This window comes from Diadema antillarum, unplaced genomic scaffold (genome assembly GCF_040938485.1).
Source record: "Diadema antillarum isolate AM-2024a unplaced genomic scaffold, OU_Dant_1.0 seq00000569_RagTag, whole genome shotgun sequence".
NCBI lineage: Eukaryota > Metazoa > Echinodermata > Echinoidea > Diadematoida > Diadematidae > Diadema > Diadema antillarum.
In genome coordinates, this window is record NW_027271507.1 from 363,550 (window position 1) to 387,303 (window position 23,754).

At 37.1% G+C, this 23,754-nt stretch overlaps 1 protein-coding gene across 1 annotated transcript in view; it reads right to left on the bottom strand.

Annotated features, from left to right (window-relative positions):
* LOC139735284 (slit homolog 2 protein-like) overlaps positions 1–23,754 on the bottom strand; it is a 165,147-nt gene that overhangs the window by 69,888 nt on the left and 71,505 nt on the right. Inside the window, exons 6-9 of the mRNA XM_071646040.1 lie at positions 23,174–23,245; positions 21,330–21,401; positions 15,993–16,156; positions 6,944–7,082 (exon numbers count right to left, since the gene is read on the bottom strand). Coding sequence (XP_071502141.1) covers positions 6,944–7,082; positions 15,993–16,156; positions 21,330–21,401; positions 23,174–23,245 — 447 coding nt within the window. The remainder of the gene's footprint in view (positions 1–6,943; positions 7,083–15,992; positions 16,157–21,329; positions 21,402–23,173; positions 23,246–23,754) is intronic.

Genomic DNA, 23,754 nt, shown 5'->3' on the forward strand with positions numbered 1-23,754 from the left:
GAACCAGTATAAAATGAATTGATTTCTTTCCCCTCAAATTTAATACAATATGTGACCATTTCACCCCCCCCCCCCCCCCCCCCCATGTCTTGGGATAGATATCTCAAAGTTTGTCACACAGGATGGGGTCTTTCAGAGGAAATATGTTTATTGCAATCTTGCTAGAAAGTGATGCCTTGTCTGATCTAAAATGTCACATTATTCCATGACCATATACTGGTATCATTCTGAAAACTTCATAATTTTATTTTGCCACAAGTTGACATGCCTTTGTGAAAACTGGAGGTTCGGGAAATTCAATATTTTCAGCCATAAACTACATCAACTAACTTTACCAGTGCATGAAAAAATCTTTAAAATGATTCATATCATATAAACTCTTGCCAAAATAAAAAATGTCCAAAAAAAAATCTTGCTCAATGTCATAAGCAATCATGAAATTTAAGATAACGAATTAGTTATCTAACATTTGATTGAGTTTCAAAAATTTGTTTGCAGGAAGTCAGAATATAATGGGTTTCCCTTCCTCTCCATTACCTCTGGCTAATTTCCATCAAACATCAAAATGCAATCATCATGAGCAGGTCTATAATCTCTTATTTTGGTAGGAATATAATGATTCATAGGGCTCATCATATTTCATTCCAATCTACCACTCTGCCCCTTCAAGCATACATGTGGAAAACTAAAGGAAACTACACTAGTGTCCACTCTTTCACTGTCAGTATGAAGTAGGATACTTTGAATGACAATGTTGAGCAAGTAATCTTATGTCAAAATCTAATATCTAGCAAAATTTATGATGATTGATAAGAATGGAATCCCAATCCCTAATAAAAAGAGTATTGTGTCAAAAAAAAAATCTGCAATCACTTCAACTAAATCATCAGAAAGTGTAATACTGTATTCAGCATGCCATCAGTGGGACAAAAAATTTGGCCAAATATGTGGTTGTATCAATGATTTGAATTTGAAACTAATCATCATGGTCTAGTGTAACGTGATGAGCGATCCCTTTACCTCAGCCGCATTGATAAGATTCGAGGATAGATAGCTTAAGACCTCGAAGAATAAAGAAAATAACGTAAACCCCCACACAATAGAAAGACGAAGAAATTACCAAGTGGTAATAATTGGAAATGGATCAGCCACATTTCTTTTCGTTTGATTGATATCATTTTTCCTCTGGGACGCAGTATGGGAGGCAATTGACTCGAACCAAGTAATCGTTTTTCAGTGAATGCAAGACAAATGCAATTTTGAGATTTTCGAGAACCCTAGACAGATTAGGTGACCGTAATCCCACATAGAGACCAAACTTCCATTAGGATTACATATTATGTCTCTGCTGAGAAGTAGAGAAATAGACAGATAAAAAAAGGGGGGAGAGAGAGAAGGGGAGTGGGGAGATTTTAATACTGAGAGAAGGAATACAGTATGTTGTAGCTGTGGAGTGACTGACTGCTGAAATGGATGGGGAGCAAGTGTTTGGGATTTTACCGTGCTGATGGGGTGAAATCTTCAATTTTTGTATTTTTCAATGTATGCCAAAGGATATACATAGATTAATAGAAACCAAGGAAAGCATATACAATTATAGTGTACTAGTATACATATTTACTGACAATATACATATCCAGTAACAGTTATGTAAGCATGACTGAAAAAAATAAGATGATGAAGAGTGGCAAGGGCACCTATGGATTTCTCGCTAAAGCTTCTCTAAATGGAAAAACAAAATCCAACTGCAGGCAAGAATATCTCAGAGAAATTTATCAATGTCAATGACAGAGGTATAAGATTTCTCCCTAAAACAAAGCCAAGTAATAGTTTTTACTCCTGTTTATTTGCTTGACAACTAGCAGCTTTACTAAACAATAAAACAAGTTGCATGGAGATTTGTGATTGAATTTTGAAACAGTTTGAATGAATAATCGCCAATAGTCTATTTATTGCTCTCATCTTTATGTGTTGTGCAGGTGCCTAGGGATATGCATACCAGTTTGTTGTTTTACAGCTGATTGAAACCTCGTGCCTTACTAGTGAACACAGCTCATCACTGTTAACCTATTGGGCACTAGCCAACAATTGACACCAATCTTCAAAAGATATTGGTCAACTATTTCAAGACCAGCATCAGCACACGAGTATATAAACTTTCAACTCAGGACACAAGTCTCATGAAGGCTTCCACAGTGCCAAAGTTCATATCTCCACTTTTCCCCCAAGGCATGAAACAACCAAAAAGTGACACATTGCTCACTCTGAGTCTACATCTTGACCACTGCCTTTCGGCCGCTGACCTATGCCAAAGATAATACACAGAGAAATGTTTGCAATTCATTTTTGCCCCCAAGGTGCTGGCAGAAGTATGCTAGGGTCACACAGGTGGTACTACTTTTTCTCTTGTTCCAGTCTTATCTGATTTAAGATCAGATTGCACAGAAAACAAGCCCACAAAAAAATTATATTTTTTTTTCACCCCGCCCTCTTTTTGTGCGACTATTCTCTCTCCACTCAAATCTGTCACCTCCGTAGATGATTGCAGCAATTATATTTGCACTGTGTCTGAATTCAAGCATTACTTTTCTTTTTTGGTTAATGTTGTCGGATACAGGTGAAATGAAGTCTTTTTCTGATTTTTTTTTTCTTTCTAGTGCTTGATTGGCAAATGAACAATTACAGATTGGATGATTTATTTATTCAACATTTTGCAGGTGATGAGGAACAGTGGATATCTATGATGATCTATATGATCAAGTGAGAAGCCATTTTGACCTCTCAGTATTCAAATGCTTTTAAACAAATCAAATTCAACATGTTACTGATCACAATAACCTAAATATATTCTACTAAAAGTTCGCGTCAGAAAACCCCACAGCCTCAGCAATCAGTTTGTAATTCTTTAAACTTTCTGATGTGCACAGTTAGATAGACGTTAGGATTCATTAGAATAATTCCTCTTTGCTTTCCCTAGCTTTTAAATCTTGAGTCTACTGAATTACACTGCCACATAAATAGGCAGAGCTCATAACTCATTTGTGAATGTGAGTTATGGACAAATTTGAAGTGTTTTCTCATAACATGACTATCAGCATATCTTTCATGAAAACTTGTCAAAGAAGGAAGATCTTTGTTTCTGATGTTAGTGCTGCTGATTGGATAATGACTATGAAGTCCTCCCTGTGTACCAAAATCTATCTGAAATCTATTTGTTGCAGCCTTCCATGACCACCGATTATCTACCAAACATTGTAACATCCCGCGACATTCATCTTACAATTTTGATGAGTTTCCTCGAAAAGCAAATCAACAAAAGCTTCAATCTTTTATTTGTTTCTCAGAAAGTTTGAGGGATTCACTTGCTTCTAATTGCCACATCAGGAGAAAGGCATATCTAAGGTTTGACTTTATGAGGCCAAGACATGAAACAATCAATCCCTGGAAATGCATTACAGCAGTCTACTGTACCTGTGGGATATTGCATCATTTCACCTATCATAAAGTAGGTCTATCAAACTTACATTGCATCCATAGGCCTATGTGGGGTAAATGGCCAACTGCCATGTATATAAAAAAAAAGAAAGAGAAAAGAAATATGCTAGAAAGTTATGCTAGAAAGTTGCAGGCAAGAGCATGGGCACTCACAGGTTTAATGGGATGGATGCTACAAAAAGAAAAGGCCCCCTTCTCTTCCCTCAGGCATAAAACGGTTTTGAGTACTTTCTAAAATATGAACGTGAAGAGGGTACTGTAAGGAGGCTATATAATCACTGGGGGAATTTCATCTGATCCTGTTTCTATGAAGTATGCAACAAAGCCAGATGACGACTCTCATGCAGGTTTGATGAGCCCGAGCGGTCCCCATTCTGCAGGGCACAGATGGGACCCATTTTACGAGGTCAGGATGAACCCACCAATGAAAGCTTCTTCCCTGAAAATCTGATGGCAGCACTAACGGGAAACAAACAAAATCAGACAGAAAGCCAACAACAGAGTCACTGTCCCAATGACAATAACTTAAACCACATTGAAAAATGGGTACTGCAGTCCCATAAATCAAAACTCGGATTTGATAGCATTTTCAAGTTAATCCTCAAATGCCAAATGACTCGCCACAATGTTGGCAAAGGGCAAAGTGTCACCAAAGAGAATTACACATCTATATCCCTACCAACATATAGTTTTGTGGGGAATCAGCAGGATTAATGCTGTATGGCTTGGCTTTCATGCTATTCTCACTCTCAAGTCCATTATGCAATCATTAGTATTTTCCTTTTCTAGTGATGTTAAACAGGCCTGTATAGGCCTATATGGAATGTACATCTCCCATCTAACATCGAAACTTTATATCTTGTTTTACACCTATGGTATGGCTACATTTTACTTTCCCTTTCCATGATAAAAGAAAAGAAAGGAGAAGGAGAAGAAGTATTACTCTGAATTTGTTTTAAGAGGGTTGAGAGACAAGGTAATGTTCTAAAAAAAAAAAATCCAGTTTTTTTTTTGTCTTTACTTCATTCGTTTTTTATCTTTGTGCATTTGTGCATGCTTCTTGGCTACATATATCCATTAAAAACTATTATAAGCTTTCTTACTTGCCCAACAAAAATTTGTGATACAAAAATTTTAAAGATTTAAGAAAAAGATATCTGTCCACTTATGATACTAATGTGTAATGTTCTCCCAGCAGAAGAATGAGGACATACTATTGGAAGTGTTATAGACTTATCAAAAGTGTTTGGCAAGAAGCCACAACTTTTTAAAGCTAATGATATTGGGAAACAATTTTAAAGGGGCATTACGGTCTGTAGGAAGAGCAGGCACGGCACGAAGAATAAACCAAAGTTTCTTTTAGTTTTTACAAGGATTTCAGGTGAGATACACACACATGATATATACAGACACACAAACACTCATTTGTAATGAAAGCTGCACATGAAACAATGTTTATGTGAATCATCATAATAAATTATTATCATACAATCATAGTTTTGCACTTTGACATTTATGCAACATAGAGCAACCTTATAACTGGATGTTGGACAAAAAGTTGAAGTTGGACAGATTTATGTGGAATAATATCTCTCTGATTTCTGTGCCAATACCACAACTTGTGTGTGCTCTTTGGAATGTCACATGCACTTTTTGGGACTCCCACGATGAAACAGGATGGCACATCAGCCTACCCATTGTATGTTTCCTCTCCTAATTCAGTTTTCTCTCAAAATAGTTTGAAGTTTGAAGAGAAAGCCAAGTGTAGAAGTTTACAAACGGTCTGAACGCCAAGCGCGTGGTAGAAGCTTCATTCACAAATCCCAGAGTTTAAGGGATTTGCGCGTTGCTTGGATTCTGGTCCAGATAATTGACGTGGCCTTTTGGACTTGCGAATGAAGCGGCGGTACACGTGCAGGCAGGGAACAGGTGTGAGTTTGGCGCATATTCGGAAACAAAGGACTCCCCCATTCTTGCGCTCATTCTCGTCTAATATTGTCATTTCCTTCTGGGATATCAAAGCTAATTTGTCTTTGCCCAATTCATATATGCCCTCCGCAAACAGCCTCCCCGCTCTCAATCAAACAATTATGCTTGCGACTGTCGACAGTTGCTCCGTATATCACTGCTGCTGCTGCATGTTTTCGTGGAAATATTGGCCTGATATTTTGGATGGCAGTAGGTTGGCAGTCATCTCTTTTCTGCATCGTACATCCTGACAGGGGAAATTTCATGAATGGCTTGCTCTGTTTGTGGACTACTGAAAATATTTCTTGTGGCTTGTTCAAATGTTTTCCCTCCTTTTAAACAGAGCACCTGGAGCTTCCACCAACCGGAAGAAAGGATCAAATCATCCTCATCCGGGGTGGCAAAACAAGGTGCTACTTCAACTATTAGCTAATTGGCAAGCTACCACATGCCTACCAGCACACAATATCAGGAATAATGGATTTCATGTGACACACATTCAGATATTGAGCGTAGACACTCATGCCCTTGTGAAGCACTCTTACTTTTACAAATGTCATAGAAATTCAGGTGTGAGTTTCTTCAATTTGTCTCCCTCTACAAATGATATTTGTTAAGATTGCAACTGCTGATCTATAAATTAACAAACATGTCGGAAAAAAGGAACCAGAGGGACTTGAACCTGTCATCTACTGCTTTCTGGACAGCGAAACTACCATCAGGCTGTCCCTGGTTGCCGGCAGTGACACGATAAACTTGGAACAAATACCCAAGCTCCAAAACTCCGACACTGTTATGTCAAAGTAGTCCAAGGCGGAGAAGGCATATTAAATGAAAGCAAGATATTATTCAGAGGGGTGTCACTGCCGGCAGCCAGGCATGTTTGTTTCAGACATGTTTGTTAATTTATAGATCACAAATATCATTCATAGAGGGAGACAAATTGAAGAATCACATACCTGAACCTTCACCCTTCTGAACAATATCTTGCTTTCTTTTCATAGAAATTATTCTGCAATCTGACATCCAACAACAAAATTTCAAGAATTTTTCCTCTTTCTTTGTCTGTTTGTTGTCGTTTTACGGGTGGAATATGAAGGTAAAGGACTGTTGTTTACAGCAAGTATCTACTGAAAAGGAGGTCTGTGCAACATACCCATCAAATATATTTGCCCCTCTTTCTTCGTTCTCCTATTGAGGTGCACAGCTGAATCATTGTACCTCATTTTTCTGCAACAGATAGTGCTTGAGCAAGGACATTACAAATGATATTTCTTCAACTTGCCCATATGAGTAAACATGCAAGGTCCCCAATATTTTCAACACACAAGTGCTCACTCATTTTACTTGCTACAAAGGGAGTTTAGCTGCCCCGGGCAACTGGGTTTGTAGTATCCTGCTTTGAGCACCCTGACTTGGTGGAAATATGCTGCATGAAGACAATTACTACAAGTAATTGACAAAATTCACTGATACTCACAGTTCTACCATGTGATATGGAAAGGTGGCCGGTAGCTGGGTGAGCCCTCTTCCCCTGCAGTCCACAACACGTGATGTACAGTCGCACTCATCTGGACATAAGGCTTCAATCTCGCACATTGCCTCGTGATTTTCGTTACCTGCAGTACGACCAAATGGAATCACAACACATCAATGACAAAGTTTTCTGTATTATCAATGGCATCATCAAGGCCAGTCTTCATTTACTACTAAAAGATAAACAAAAACAATGACACTGTTACATACATGTCAATGCAGGGAAAGCACACCTTCATCTATTTTATGCAAAACTATGACTTTAAAAAAATCAAAATGTATACAAATGTATTGATTACTGTGTATGTAGAACAAATTGTGACATTGCAACACTTTTGAGTCACATCTGATCAACAGAATTTTGCCCTTGTGAATTCACTGAAGATACAAAATCATTTTCAGTCTTCATTCATTGCATTTCACTGATTACATAAAAGGCTACAAATCTTTCAAACATCAATTACACTTTTCTATTGACAAGATACATTCTGTGACAATGCATTCAATTCGTCATTTGCATGCATAAGAAATAAGATCAAATCTAATTCTGGACCTAAAAAAAAAAATCAGTCAGGAAATGAAATAATGAGTAATATGTGTCTCTGTGTGGCAGAGAAAAAAATCCAAACATGACAGTGGACTGTCTGTGTACCATGCATAGAGTTCTGTGTCATCTTTATATCAACTTTCATGTCCTTCTGAATTCGGGAGTGAGCAAGCACTGGCTACAATTCTTGCAAAAGGAGAATTTGATGCAGGCGGAATATCGTGTGCCATTTCTATTGTTCTCCCGAGCATTCCCAGTCGCAGCGCCTTCTTCCCCTGCCTCTGCCCAATCTGATTCTAGCTGGGAAACAAGGTATCGGGTGCACGGCGATCGATACAACTCCGACTCGGATGGTGTTTGTGGCTCCTTTGTGAAAGTTCCTGTGAATAAAATGCTGAGTCAATGCGGCAAGCAAAGTGCGTTGTCTGTGCCGGTTAATAAAATCGTCATCTGATCCCTCCTTTCTTTCCTTTAACCTTGCTGCCAATTTGGCTTTCCTACAACGTCAATACTCTTTTTTTTTCCCTTCAGTGGCCAAAATCGTTTTATTCACACCAAGATTGTACATTTTCACAGCCCTAGCGATTAACTTTCTTGTTTTGCCGAGAGGCAAGGTATCGCATGCAGAATGGGAGTTAGGCACATACTCCTCCATGTGAATCTAGGTTATACTCTTGTATCCCATAAGAGTTCGAGCCTAATGATAAAACTTTGCATTCGTCTTTGGGGAGGTGCTATTTTTTTCTTTTGGGGGGGGGGGGAGGTTCAACATCAGACTTTTTCATGTTACCATTTGCTATGATTTATACGCCGAAGGTTGTATGCTACAAGTATTATTTCTAAAAATCCAAGTATAAAGGCTTTTTGTATCTTTTTTTTGGTGTGGTGTCTTACCTGACACAAGTGTCATCCATGTGGATAGGTATAAAGTGATTTTGTAGTGATGTATCTAAGAAAATAAAAGTTATGAAATCATCCCTCTCGGAGCATGTATTTTTTCCCTCTAGAGACCTTTCATTTTCTTGTAAAAAATGCATCTGTGCGCATCAACATTGCATTTGCCTGAACGAATTTAACTGCTAACTTAACTGCATTGTTTTCAAATTGCTGACATAAAAAAATATGTGGAAAAAGAACAAAATAAATTAATTCAAATGGACAAAATTAAATTCATGACAATATTCCAAGCTGGACTTTCTACAGAACAGCCCATACACTTAACCCCTATCAAAACTAAAACTAAAACAAGTCTGCATTAGTTTTTTTTTTTTTCAAATGCCCTTTTAGGAACTTGCAAATTTCAAATTTTGACCCAAAATTACATGACATATTGAAGTGATCTCAACAATCAACAATTGGACTTGTTGTTCTAAATACAATGCTCTGAAGAAGATCAAAAGAAATGTAAGTCATGATACTATGAATGTTTAATCAATATTTGCTGAATCTCTAATCATTAACTGGCCATCTACAAATTTAGCAAAATACTGAAATATGTCAGTTTTGTGTAATCAGAAATTAGACGACCCAGTATGGATTACATTTCCATATTAATAGTGGTTTTATGTAACCATGACATATAGAATTCAGATTGACATTGTGTTGCAAATTTATAATATATATATATATAATATACAATGTATATTATATATATATATATATATTAGGAAATACAAAAACATATCAGTGATAGATACTAATTTGCTAAAGATTTGATTGTCCCGTCTAATCTTCACGTTACAGAATTGACATGAATTCAAATTTCAGCGTGCCTTGAAGAGGACTGAATAGCATACTGGTATACAAATTGTAATCTAAATAATATCATGATACTATATCTGGACAGGATGCTTCATTGAATATTACTATTTTTGTATGCATGTGCTTGTGCAAGTGTGTGTGTGTGTGTAGGTGTGTGTGTGTGTGTCCGTTTGTGTGCAGGAAGAGGAAAGCTGATAGCTTCCAGCCTTAGAGGTTTCCTTGCCCATAGAATGCAGGGTCGAGCAGGGGAGAAGCTAAAATCAGATTTGAACGCTAGGCTCCTTTGTTGTAGCCGTTATGGAACCTGTATGGCTCGGAGCTAGGATTTTGATTTCTCTTTTTTCCTGATTTCTCTCTCTCTCCCTCTCTCCTTCCATCTCTCTTACTCAGTCTGTTTTCCAGAAAATATCCTAATGCATGGGTTTACATAGTACTTCCATTGCACAGTAATTCTACATATCTATGCATATTTAACTCCAAGTTGCAATATGAATCATGATAAACTCTTTCTCATATATCTCATATGTTTCCTTTTTACATTCTGTTTATCTGTTTGTTTGTATACCATTGTAGATTATAAAAGTTGAGCTATCTCCTTTCTTTCTTTCCTTTTACAAGTGCTATTTAAAATTTGCAATGCAGTTTCTTGGTGGTTTTCTGAAACTACCGTTGACTGTTGTTGGGTTTTGTTGTTGTTTTCTGGAGATGAGCTTTGGTCACGCTTAATTTTTAACTCCTATTTCAGCGTCTTCTCTGACACAGAAAAAATTTTTCATCAAACTATCATCCCTTCACATTGTGTCTATCTTGAAAATATAAAGACCGTTTCAAACATTTGACGCATCTTATCCACATCTTAACCATTGTGTGTACTTGTCTGCAGAAACATCACTACCACATCAATGATGCTAATTATGTATGACATCAGTTCATGCAAATGGAAACAGGATTTAAAGGGATGGTATAGTTTTGGTTGAGACTTGGCGTCAGGTTTCTAACTTTCTTGGTGAGATAATGAGAAACCTCTTACGAAATATAAGAGTATGTGATTTCAAGAGGAATTCAATGTTTATATGATGAAAATTGGTTTGAAAATAATGACTGAGATATCCAAAACAAAGCGATACTAACAAAAGTTGGGACCCACTGCTTATTAGGATCACTTTATTTTACTTTGTCTTTGGATATTTCAGCCATTTCATAACCGATGTTCATCATACAAACTTTAAATTCCTCTTAAAATAGTATGCTCTATAACATTTCATAAGTGGTTTCTTAGTATCTCACAATAAGTTAAAAGTTTAGTCCTCATCTCAACCAATTCTATACCATCCCTTAACCATGTTTTTGGTGTGCACACTAAATGTTGTCAATGTTTGTTCTGTATCAATACTTGTGCTATACATTTATGGTGCTGCAAGTTGTTGTTTTTTTCTCCTACTTTTTTCTTTTATCACCGATTTCTTTATCTTCCTTTCATTTCATCTTTCCTCTCCCTCATCCTTCCATCTTTCTAGCTCCCCCGAAAAAGGTGTTCTCTTGATTTTGTCATCCCGATCCTTCCCTTGGTCCTGGGTTTGTCAAGCCAGGCCAGGTGGGATCCAGATGGGGGCCGCTGGGGGCTATGGATGGGAGGCTGGGGAGGTTAACCTCACCTGACCTGGTGACTTCTCCGAGAGACTAAAGGAGACTTTAAGGAGGGGTAGGGAATGGAGGAGTGGAGGAGGGGTGGAGGAGGGAGGGATGGAGGGAGGGCAGGCAGGCAGGCAGGCAGGGGATGATGAGGGATGGGGGTTGGTGACTGGTGGAGGGTGACTCACAGGTAGAGGTAGCCTATACACCTGTCAACATTCCCCCATACTGTAAAATGAGGAAAGTTCGCGTGCATTCTAATTTCGTGAATTTTGCGAGAGCCAAGATTCGCGAAATCAAAATGCATATGTGAAAGTTCTTGTCCCCTCTATACACATTGAATGTTAGTGGTAACTCGCAAAAATTTCATGCCGCAAAAACGGCCACCGGCTCCAATTCGCGAAAATGTCATGCTGTGAAAATATTGTGTTTTGCAGTAGTTCTGTTCAGGAGAAAAGTCTGCAGACCATGATAGTCACTAGGATGACTTCGTAAACATCCTGGCAACCAATCCTGGTGCTCTGTGCAATTACAAAATTATATGCACACACTCAAAATGCATTAGTATTGAAAGATTATACAAAATGCACATGAAGCATGTGATAATAATTGCAATGATGTTGAATTTATGATAATGGTAATAAAGGTTTCAACAGTGCTAATACCACAATTATCATTCTTTCTATCATTATTACCACAATTAGAGAGAGAGAGAAAGGGGAGGGAGAGTTTGAAAAATAAAAACCAAACTTACCACAAATATTTTTTGGTTTTCCTATAATAAGGAGCAGAGTTGACCACAGGCAGAACAGCCAAAAGCATGGTGGCTGATACAATTGCTACTTTGCACAAGCCTACAGGATGTAACCTATACTCAGAAAATTATTGTCATGGAGAGCTCCTGCTGAGAATTAATACAAGTTCCATGTAAACCCATAAAAAAAGGAAACCAAAGATGGCTTACTTACAACCATGATTGGGATTATTACTGTTTTTAAAAGTATTGAAACTGCCTCATGCAGCACCATGTAACCTGATTTCTCAACAATACCAGTAATGCAATCTTCAACTGCATCCCAGCTTTATCGTGCTGATGGTCAACTACTGCCGATAATTGCAATGTGCGCTACTTTTCACCCTCTTTAGTGTACTCCGTGCCTTCCTGGTGCGATAAGAAACTGAAACTGTCCATCAATCACTTTAGTTTATAACGAATTGGCAACGTTTTGGCAGGTACACACACCCTTCAGGTGCTTAATCCTAGTGTCAAATTATGTTTCCAATGGCAGGTGACAGGGCTGAGAAGAGCTCCTTGCCATTATTAAGTCTGACTTTTCAAAATATCATCAATAATAGTGCTTGAAATATATCCCCCCCCCCCTCTCTCTCTCTCTCTCTCTCTCTCTCTGCCTCTCTGTTGGATTTCCTTGTTTGCTTCAAAGCTTCATCACTTACTCTACACATACTGTCAAATGTATCAAAATTCACAATGTTAGACCCGTGCCTCAGGGAAAGATTCATTGCAACTTCGGAAAATCATGCATTTGTGTCTTGTTGCTTTTTGTTAGATGCTGTGAAGCAGACTTTATGTGAGGAAAAAGATATTTATCTAAAACAAGTACCATAAAAGAGACATGTCACAAAAGTACCTTGATTATCATTACTACTGTCTGAAGTATAAAAAACATGCATATTAAAAACTCCCTTACACGAATACTCTAAACCACATCAAATTTGTGTCCTATATGTTTTGAGGTGTAACAGACAAAATATTTCTTTTCCAATAAAAGAACACAAAATTAGTGACTTTTGATTCTAAATAAAAAAGTTCATGTAATATCATAAAACCCTAATAAACAAAAAGTCACGTGGCCTCAAATATCATTTTGACAAGTGCAATAGACAGAGCCCTCTCATAGAAGTTTGTATGGCTTTTATTGTTAATATCATTAGTCTAATGTCTCTCTTCAGCTCTCAGCTTACGTTTCGCAGCTTTCTTTCAAATAATTCTTTCCATGGAATGAATTCTCCTCTAAAAAGACAAAGAGATATCTACACCATATAAGTATACCCTTTCAAACAGAAATAATCTTGAGACATGAAAAAGTTCACTGATGTGACAACCTCACTTGTACTTGCATTTTATCACCTGTGTCCCTGATCAGCAAAGGTTGTAGAAGCCGAGACAGAGTTCTGCCTCAAAAGGGCAATATCTGAGGTTTTGATATTCCATCGGAGACCAGGACGTGATAAAAGACTACTCTGTGTTCCCTCATACTCAACAGATTTGTACAATTATTGCTTGAATTTGCTGAAAAAGTTGGCCGATGAAAATATGCACTTGAATTTATGGACAGAGTGGACAAATAAAAACACACACACACATACATATTTTTCATGGCGGAACAATTTCTTGTCACTTTGATAAGTATATCTATTACATTTTCAGACATTTATGACCTTGGCTGCAATATGAACCAGAAGGACTTTGATCTTGAACACTCTCACAAACCACCTGGAGTGATGTCAAAAGAGCATTCATGTTTATATGTAACATCTCACGGCAGATTTACGAAAGCTGCCCTTGAAAGGTGATGTGAACATTATACTGACAACCAAAAGAATGTTGATGCCACAAGCATTAAATCGTTAGTTGGTACTTCTTTTTACGCATCATGCCCACACTCCTATTAATCTTCTTTAACTGTGTAAGAGATGCCAAAGGCTTACACGAGAAAGAAAGCAAACGAAAGAATTTTGGGCAACCTATTATTTTTCCTTCCCTCTTTTACTGTTATTGGATGGCTTTTATTGAGTTATTTGTTACATTCTGGAAAATTTTTCTTTGATCTTAATATCTACAATCAATATCAATACAGATATGTGGACAGGAGATATATCACTTTTCTGTACTTTAAATGCATGCTTTGAAGGAAGCTTTGTGAAAATATATATACATGTTTAATATTTTTCAGAAGTCTTCATATCTTTGAGCAGCTTTTTACAAAATAATTGTTTTTCTTTGTAAAAAAACCTGTCAGTTAGCACCAATGATGTAAATCTTTAGTACTTGTTGTTCTGTTCAAGAAAAATTAAAATTAACTTGAATTGCCTAATCTTTCTATGTGTGTGCATGTGTGTGTGTGTGTGTGTGTGTGTGAGTAAAAAGGAAAATAAGTTGTTCATTTGGGCAACAACTGTGAGCATCTTCATCGAAATTGCTCAAGATAAAACACTTTTTTGTCACTCCCAGGGACTTGGGGGCAGGTACTCATTAAGGCCTAACTTTACATGGCATATTTTGTTATGATTGATTCTACACGTGTATATCACGTGCATAATAATATGATCAGGATACCATATTCTGGTTGCCACTGACATATTATTCTCTGAGAAGTTCACTTGTCTTTTCTCCACAAATTGATTGGGCTGTTGGAATGCGGCTTTACGGAAATCCATTAAGTTTCACGCCCCAGCTCCTGCCAGAAGTGGGCTATAAATAAGGCGACCACTCCTGGTTGCCACATCACCCCACTGCCTCCCCATCTGACCACTGCCACTTGGCCCCCTCTCACAACAGCTGCTCAGTGCACTTGTTTGATGACTTTGAACCCACAATATTGGCTCCCAATGCCATTGGAAACTGGGCGCCATGGCAACGCCGCCATTTTTACGCCTGACACAGGCATTTCATTCTCCCTTGCATGGGCAAAACTCAGTCATAAAACCACAATCCCAAGAGCAAAAGAAATGCAAGTGCCAACTTTTCTGTTTCAACAGACAACGAGGTATCAATCGTAAAAAGGTCATTCTGTCAGGAAGTCTCTTTTCCGATACTCAAAAAGAACCATTTGCAAGAAAAATTTCCACGGACTGATCAGAATTCGCTCATCCTAGTTGGCTGAAATGTGAGTCAAACTGACACAATGCCACCACCACTGGGATTTGGTTGCCAAAAAGATTTGTGAATGGTGACGCTTCCTTGGCCATCAAAGAAAATGAACTTCAGAACTTTTCCCAAATTCCCTTACCCTTTAAAACAGCCAAGCAAATTGACATGATATCAATAAGTGGAGAAGTACCATGACCTTATGAACAGGCTCCTGTTTAATTTCACTTTTAAGCATTGACATTAGCATAAAAGTCATATCCATAATCTAAAATTTATATTATATTACTTGATACTTTGTCTTTTCATTATAACTGAATCACAAACCTGCAGAACCTCAAACAGGCAGCAAGAAGGTGAATTGTTAAATTTGCCTAAGGCCTCTCGCGTAGGAGGAGAAGACGACACTGGGGCATGTTGTTTCATGTTTAATGAAGTTATGTTTTTTCCATCTTATCCTGAAGAGAAACTTGTGGTGAGTGCTTACAAGCTGTCTTCTTGTCCTCACCAAGGTACCTTGAGTTCTAACAAGTCACTTGTCCTGAACGAGGTGCCCAGGAAAGTATATTATCATCTATATAGGACGTTTTAGCGGCGCATTAAAAACGCGTATTGTAGTGCAATCAATTTTTACCGTTCAATATCAGAACATATTGAACGAAACGCATAGACCAACGTATTAATTCCCTATAGGCTACCGTGGTTACTTGCCATTTAAGATCACACCATAATCAATTCTGTCTCGTCTGTTGCGCGAGCGCTTGCTGAATGCGCAAACGCTTACTACTAGTGCGCGTCATTTTGTTACAATTCACAAGCGCGCAAGCCACGCAGTTTGAGGGGCTTCCCCTTTTAATCGCTAGGATTTGACTGCCGCTAGTCAACTTCAAAGACGAGAAGAAGCCCGGTAATTTTGTGCAGTTTATGCTTGCTCTACTTTAGAGTATATAGATGATAATAAATATATTGGATGGCCTTGATTCATGGGATACCAGGGGATATTGCACTTGTTAGGGTCAATATTGCACTCATCTTCGATTCGTGCAATATTGGCCCTAACTCGTGCAATATTCCCTGGTATCCCATTCATAGCCATCCAATATAATATAAATATTCCGTATAAACCCTTTGAAAATCTCTGGGAGGAGCTGAACGGGCTCTTACCTGTACACCTGAAGTCTGTAGTCTGAAGTTCAGCCACCTTGAGGCTGTGGAGCTGGCGTGGAGTCTCGCAGGTGGTCAGTAGACCCAGTTGAGGGTGTTGTCGCAGCCAAAGGGCAAGCCATGACAAGTGGCAGTCACATGCCAATGGGTTCTTTGACAGTCTCCTGTGAGGCAACAAGGTGGCAGCAACAATGAAATAAGTTGATCTGTTCCGGATGATGAAACTGTCATAGATTTCTAATTTTCAGTTCTATGTTGGAACTGCTATCAAGCAGCTCACCAGAGCCAATGATTATTACTTACTGTACAACATTTGTATTTTATACATGTGCCTTTAAGTCTATCACACACTTGCAGAAAATGTATAATTACACAATGTGCATATCTGCTATAACATAACTTTGACTGGTAATAAAGTAACATTCCAACCGTCATAACAAGTGCACTTTTGGACAAATGTGACCTATCACCACAAAAGCCTCCCAAAGTTGTCACACTTAATTTTCTCGCTTCTGTGCTGTAATTCTCTGGACTCTAGTGAGATAAAAACTCCATTTCACAAAAGCCTATCACAGAATGCTACAAAAGCATGCATTGACAAACAATTGTACATTATATACAATCTTATGAAAAACAAAGGTAAGCTTTGCAATTTACATGGTGTCGATCAGGGAGGACATTTGACTTCAAAACACCCATTACAATGGGTCAACTTAAAACATCATAACAAGATGCTGTCCCAAGATCCAAAACTGTAAAAGTTCAAAACCACTTTTTGGCCTAGAATTCAGGCAGGAGGTAGATAAGATGGCAAACCTAATCTTTTTTTCTCCTACAGATATCCATGTCTTATTTTTCAGCCAAATCACCTCAGTTTGCAGGATCCCTATTACACTTAAATGACTAACAAGGTAATATGGTAACAGGTCACAAATAAGGGAGACCTGAAATAACTCTTTAACTCTTTATGTGCCACGTTCGCACGTCCGACTCATTCGACGACGTGCCAACTTCGCATATTCTGCTCAACAAACAAAGCCGCCAAAACCGATCGATAAATCGCTAATCACTGCTAATCCCGCGGCACAATAAAAGCGTTTCTCGTGCTTTTGTTCCTCTCTTATACGGCTTGCATTTTATGTGGTAATTGACTATCAAGCGGTGCTCCCAACTAGATTTGCTCGTACATTCTTAGTTTCTGTCAAGGTTTTATGTGCAAAAGTCATGCCTTTAGAGTAATGTAGCAACTGGTCATTCAAAAGAAACATTGAAAATAGATTCGTCATACAATTTATATCGAAACAAAGCTTGGCATTCCTGTTTAACTTTGCCTACTATTATGCCCATCTTGACAGAAATTTGTAGAAGTTACACAAATTGGGAAAACAGAATTCTTTCTCAAAGCCTGACTACCTTCGTGTCTCAGAATAAGGTGGCACACAGGGGGTTTCCACCATGGCACATAAATAGTTAATAAAAATGACAAGAATCTGAGGAAACCTTTCATTTCCTGCAGCAAGATGATACTGCAGTTGATAACATCATATGACATATATCATTCAAATGCCAATGGCAAGCTATACAGATCTGATCTTTTGTTAAACCTATTTCACGGGCTAGCTGCTTTGAAATAAGAAGTACCTTTGAGCTTCTCATATGATTAGATGTAAAAATTTTCAAATTTTTCTGTAGTAATACTTTGCATGTCATAAAAGCAATTTATAGCATCAACAAACTCATTCAGCCGTATACATTGTTCAATGTAGTACATCTCTCTGGTTAAATTTCACGATGGGTAATCAAAAAGATTTTGGATCTTTGATACCTAAAAATTATGGGTTGCTTTACAAATACATTTTTAAATTCAATTCTGTGGTAAAGAAAAAAAACTTTATGACTGGTTATTAAAAAGATATTGGTTCTTTGCTGCCTAAAAATGAGAGTGTGCTTTACAAATATATTCTTGAATTCAATTTTTTATCTAAAAAACAATGATGAGCTACTAAAAAGATATTGGTTCTTTGCTGCCTAAAAATGACAGCTTGCTTTGTAAATATATTTTTGAATTCAATCCAAGGTCAGAATATGTTCGCTAGGTGAATTCAATCTTCATTTGAGGACCACTGGATGTTGCTAACGAATATCAGCAAATAACCCTATAAAGAGAAATACACTGTCTGCTGGTATTAATATTTAAAGGAAACTGGGTCCTGTTCTGTGCTGTAGAGGATTACGAAGTGATGGTTCATTACATTTTAATAAGTAATGCTTACTTCTTTGTATTGTCTACTTCTTTATTTTTAGATTACTATCCTGTAAAAACACCTTGTTATATTTACCATAATCACACACCGTTGCTCGTTCCCGTAATTGATTTTAAGATGCAGGTTAAAACGCATCAACACTCCGACACTGACACATTGACAAAAACACATTTTGTCTTAATCTCCAACAAAGGGCAAGATTTCCTTCCTTTCATACATGATTGAATTACTGTGGCACTGATAAATACTCTATTTTTAATTGCAACATCACAACAATTTAGTGTCATCAATGTCATGTCCTTATCAACTACATATGACATCAAGAAAAATGCACTTCATAGAATCAAATTTGCTAATTCTCAAGAGAAACGATTATATGTCACTGCCTATTTCTAACGATCCAATCAGTGGGTAATCTAACAATCACGGATGTATTTCCCTTGAGTTCAAGTCTATGCTATAATAAGGGTACAGTTTTCATGCGGCATATTGAGTGACATCCATTCCCAAAACTTGTTTTCAACAGCCCCCTTGCATTCAAACTCCTGCATCGGATTACAAGTCAGTTTCGCTGACGTCACTGCAAGTCTTGTCTGGAGCACAAATCATAAATCACAGATAACTTCTCACACTTCTCTTTTCTTTCCAGAGTGTATAGATTGGTACTTTACATCAATCACTGGCATCAAATAAACATTTTACTTTTTTCTTTTCATCATGTAGCACATGCATAATTGTTTTCTACCATCAATTGCTAGACATGACGTGGGTAAAGTTCAGTGTCAGGTAATACTACCTGGGACATTGCATACGTGTGGAAACCATGCATTATTTATACTGCTGCCAGGTCATTTAGAAGGCGGAGTCACCCCTCCATTGTTACAGGACAGCCATAGGGGAGCTGAAACTTTATTTTCAAAACATACTGGTCATGCTAAATTTTTATGAGCCATAAAATCCTTGTGACTCACAGAGATCTGAATAGATGTATGATTTCTGCAGAGTGCTTGAATTTCTACCTTGCAGTGAAACTTGCATAAAATTCCTATGTGTTTCTGGAGCTCTGTAAGTTCTTTGTAGCCTGAACTTGGTACACAAAAAGGAAGCATTTCCGAAGAAGAATGTTCCCAAGGGAGACATGCATATTTCACAAAAGCAGTGAAACAAAATGTGACAGAGTACAGATCTGGAAGTCACCTCCTAAAGTTAAAGGCATCTCAACAGTTACGTCTTCGATATTGTTTTGTTTTTGGACACACATATATATTTTCCTCAAAGCAAGGGACAGTATATGTCCATTAATTTGTCATTCCAAATAACCTTTTTTCAGGATGGTGTGAAGCTGACATAAATAGCAATATCATCCTTTGAAAAATGTTTTTTTCAGGTAGTAAGACAGACTCTACACCTAAAACTAAATGCTTTTCCAATAATTCTACTTCAAAACATCCCAATGCATCATTTTCAAACCAGAGCATCATGACTGAAAACACTTCATATTCTGTTCTACTTTGCAAGTCTGAAATGACTTTTTAAAAAATGGCTCTGGTCTGCTGCTTTGACTTCTAGAACAATTCTTCATTTTATCTCTATCTCTTTGGGGTATATTCCCTTTAAAAGTGAAACATTGGATTCGATATATGCCTCTTGCAAGATATTTTGCTTGTATTTTGGAATGTCACATAAATGATACATTGCCTGCTCCAGCATTGATTCCATCCCTTGATGACACCTCATCCATCCTCCTACATACTTTGCGCATCAAATCAATAATTCATCTCATTATAAGGACACATTTCCTCCACTGTAGCCTCTCCTTATAAAATATGCATTGTTATTGCCTCTTGGTAGAGGAAAAAGAGCAAGTCAACAAATATTGCCATTATTATCTGGCGCCTTACAAGATTGCATGGTGATTATACATAATCCCGACTACAATCATTTGGATTTAGCTTGACCTAATCAATTTAATGTTTTATGCACTAAACTGAGTATTTAGATAAACACACTCTTCTCCAGATTCTTATGATATATCAACATGATAATATATTATACAATACAATTACTATTTACAGTAGTTCTCTCTTCACACAAGGCTAAGAGCATTTATAAAATTACAGAAATAGAAAATTTATACATGTGATTCAAAGTAATGATGAAAACAATTTTGACCAAGCTTCAATACATCATTTGGACGAAATCATTCAGTACAATGTAGGTTCTTGTAGGTAAAAATGATATCTGTACAGACCTTCAGAGTGGATATAGAATATAATATGTTTTCAGAGCTTTTTCAAAAGAGTATATGGATACAGACTGTCTGATACTGTAAACGTCGATATTTTCGCATGATTAAAGGTCCAGTTGACCTTTGGGAGCAGTGATTTCAAAAGTTTTAAAGATATCACATTTGATGCATATGTGTAGGTCTGTTATAGCACAAAACATCCCACCATATAAAATTTTCACAATAAAGCCTAAAATATAAGGAGATATCAGGATTTTTCTCAATAAACCATAACTGTATACGGTTTAGTCTGGAAGCATTCTTATTATAACTATTGTTCTCATTTTGCGTATTTAACAATACTTAACATCGATTATATGGATTCAAATTTTAACAGTGGTTGTTTCTATCCCTGACTAACATTTTAGAACTATTTTAATGCACTAATGTTGGGTTTTAGTTTCATCTGCAAATGATAAATTATGCCTTTAATCTTCGCTCTGAACGGCTCAAAAACATATTCGCGGGTTCTTGAATTTGCTCTACATGATTTGTCAACCCATTCAGAATAAGCTGAGAAAATTGTGTATATATTTTCACGTGTTTTAGAATTGTGCTACAGCACAAAATACGCGAAAATTAATGTACCGCAAATTTCTGCGTTTACAGTAATCAATGGGATCAAAGCAATTCCACAGAGCTCTTTTCAGAGTTGGGACAATCCAGGTTTTTGCACTACAGAATGAAAGAATAGCAAAACTATGGTATCCAAAATTTTAGTAAAGCCCTAAAAGACTTATTTCGTTTCTTTTAAAATTGAGACAGGAAGAACTGTAGTATACTTACAGCTGTTTCAGAAAACTCATATGCGTGAAGCTACTACTGCTTAATGTTGTGAGATTGTTGTCATTCAGATATCTGCAGATAAAGAGATGGGGAAAAGGGGTCTGTGTTAGATATTAAAACATAGAAAATTCTGCTGACTTTTTATCAACTCCTGAGAATTACAACAGACAAAGACAGAATGCTAAAGGATTTAAGAGAGGGAGAGTCAGAGTGAAGCAAGGCAGAGACAAAGAGTATAACTGACCAATAGATCAAATTTTGATGGACAGATAAAATGAGATTGTGAGTGATAAGCGACAGGCAGTAGATACGCAAACTTCAGGGAAAGATGGAGGTAACTGCATCTTCTCTCAGCTCTCCTTCATATTCAGGCGATATGCAAACACAGTGTACATTAACGTATCATTTTGTCTCTGTGAAATTCAAACTCGTACGCTTGTGCAAATCTCCCAAACCCTGCAGCTGTATCTAATTTCACCACATCACGTCCGATGTTTGCTTTCTCTTTTTGCCTCGCCTTGAGACTGGCAACCTACTGCCTCAAGTATTGATTCACAGGCCCAACCAGACTCTCGCTTATCATTTTGAAAATGTATCATTTTGAAGACTTTAATCAAATGTGACATGAACTCCCTGTGAACTAATTGATTTTTCTTAGATATCAGTCTCTTCTCTTGCTCTTTGAACTCCTGCTGCCAGTGACATTTCCACTTGTGTGAACATCACAAGAGGTCTTTGAGATTATTTCAGCATTGTGCTTCAAATCAATACCACACGGATCAACTCTTGTTGATACGTCCAGCCCCATAATCATAATTACTTCCTCCTATATCCTTCCTCCGCTAAAAATCAATCGATAGCGTCAATAAGCGAAGAGATCGCTGGGGCATCACTGTGGCATTGATCTGCTCTACGATGCAGAACTTAATTTGGAGTGACGGAAAGGGAGAAACCACAAGAAATATCTCTCGACAGTCCATGAGATTCTCCTACGAGCATCATTAGTGTAATGAAACAACAACCACAACTACGGAAGAGCAAATTTTATCATTTTTATTTAAAAGTCACTACTATAGATTCAGATAAATGTAGGTGAATATTACTGAAATGGAGTGCTACTTGACAGGCTATGCCAATGTCAATTAGAACATTACAGGAAGACAGCTTTTTTTTTTAAAAGGCTTTGTACAAATTTAAGAATGTGAATCCTGCAACATAAAATACTTTCTTCATCAATTTGATTTTGGATGTGAATTATTTCTTCTAATTTTAAACTGTTACAATTTAGCAGTTAATGATTAATATCATAAATAGTTAATTCATACGATAAAACATGAAACATTGCATACAATTGTACAACAGGGACATAATAAGCAACGCCTAGTAAATGTTGAAACACTACAGCAGCATGGCAAGATAAGCATTGTGCCGAGAATATTCACATTTGATTACAGTAAGATGAATGAGTAATTTCCAAGTGCTACTAGCTGAAACTAACTTAGAAATGACTAATCAACATATTAAAGTTTCTAGTTGTTGCAGTAGTAACAAAAATCCTTTAATATCACATATGTGAGTCTTTCAATGTGACAAGACCTTGAATAAGAAATGAAAAGGACATGACTGTATGACTAAATCCAATTTGAAATATTTGCTGGGGTACAAGTAATAACACAGACATCCAAGTGCAAATTACATAAGTTTAAAACTTGTTAATCTTTTTGCAGCTGATTAACAAATAATTTCATTAATATATCAATCCTTGTTTTAATGAGAATAACGAACTTGATGGCTGAGCTTCATAAACTCTACAAGATAACAGACTGATGAAAATGAAGACTTACAATATTTCCAGCAGCCGCAGTGGTCTGAATGAACCGCCCATGATGCACAGAATCTGGTTATTATGTAACCGTCTGAAAGATAAAATATATTGATGACATTTCAATACATTGAAAATACATTGAAGCACTAGTCTGATATCATGTGCTCTTAACACCTCACGATGACATTATTAAAGAAGTTCAGGAAATGCCATGTTTTGAATAAAACTAGTGCCGAAAATATGGAAAAAGTACCAAAGTGGTCTGGAATAAACTGTATTGGAAATGGCTGGTTCAAACCTGGAGAATACTGTTTCTTGAATACAGGTATTTACACACCTTAAATAAAAAGCTTCATAATTTCTGAGTAAATAAAGCTTTTATTTCATATTAAGCTATTGTACCAGCTTCTTAAAGGGCAATGACTGAAAAAAGTTTAGAGACTGCATAGTCGCCCATTTTCCTTTTTTTTTCACTAAAAAGATGGTTTGCATACAGGTACATTATGTTTAAATCATTGACTTGATCAAGAATTTTAGTGAATGGATGGGACTTTCTGCTTGCCCTCTCCTTCATAAAGTTTGCCTAAAGTGCAATCCGTG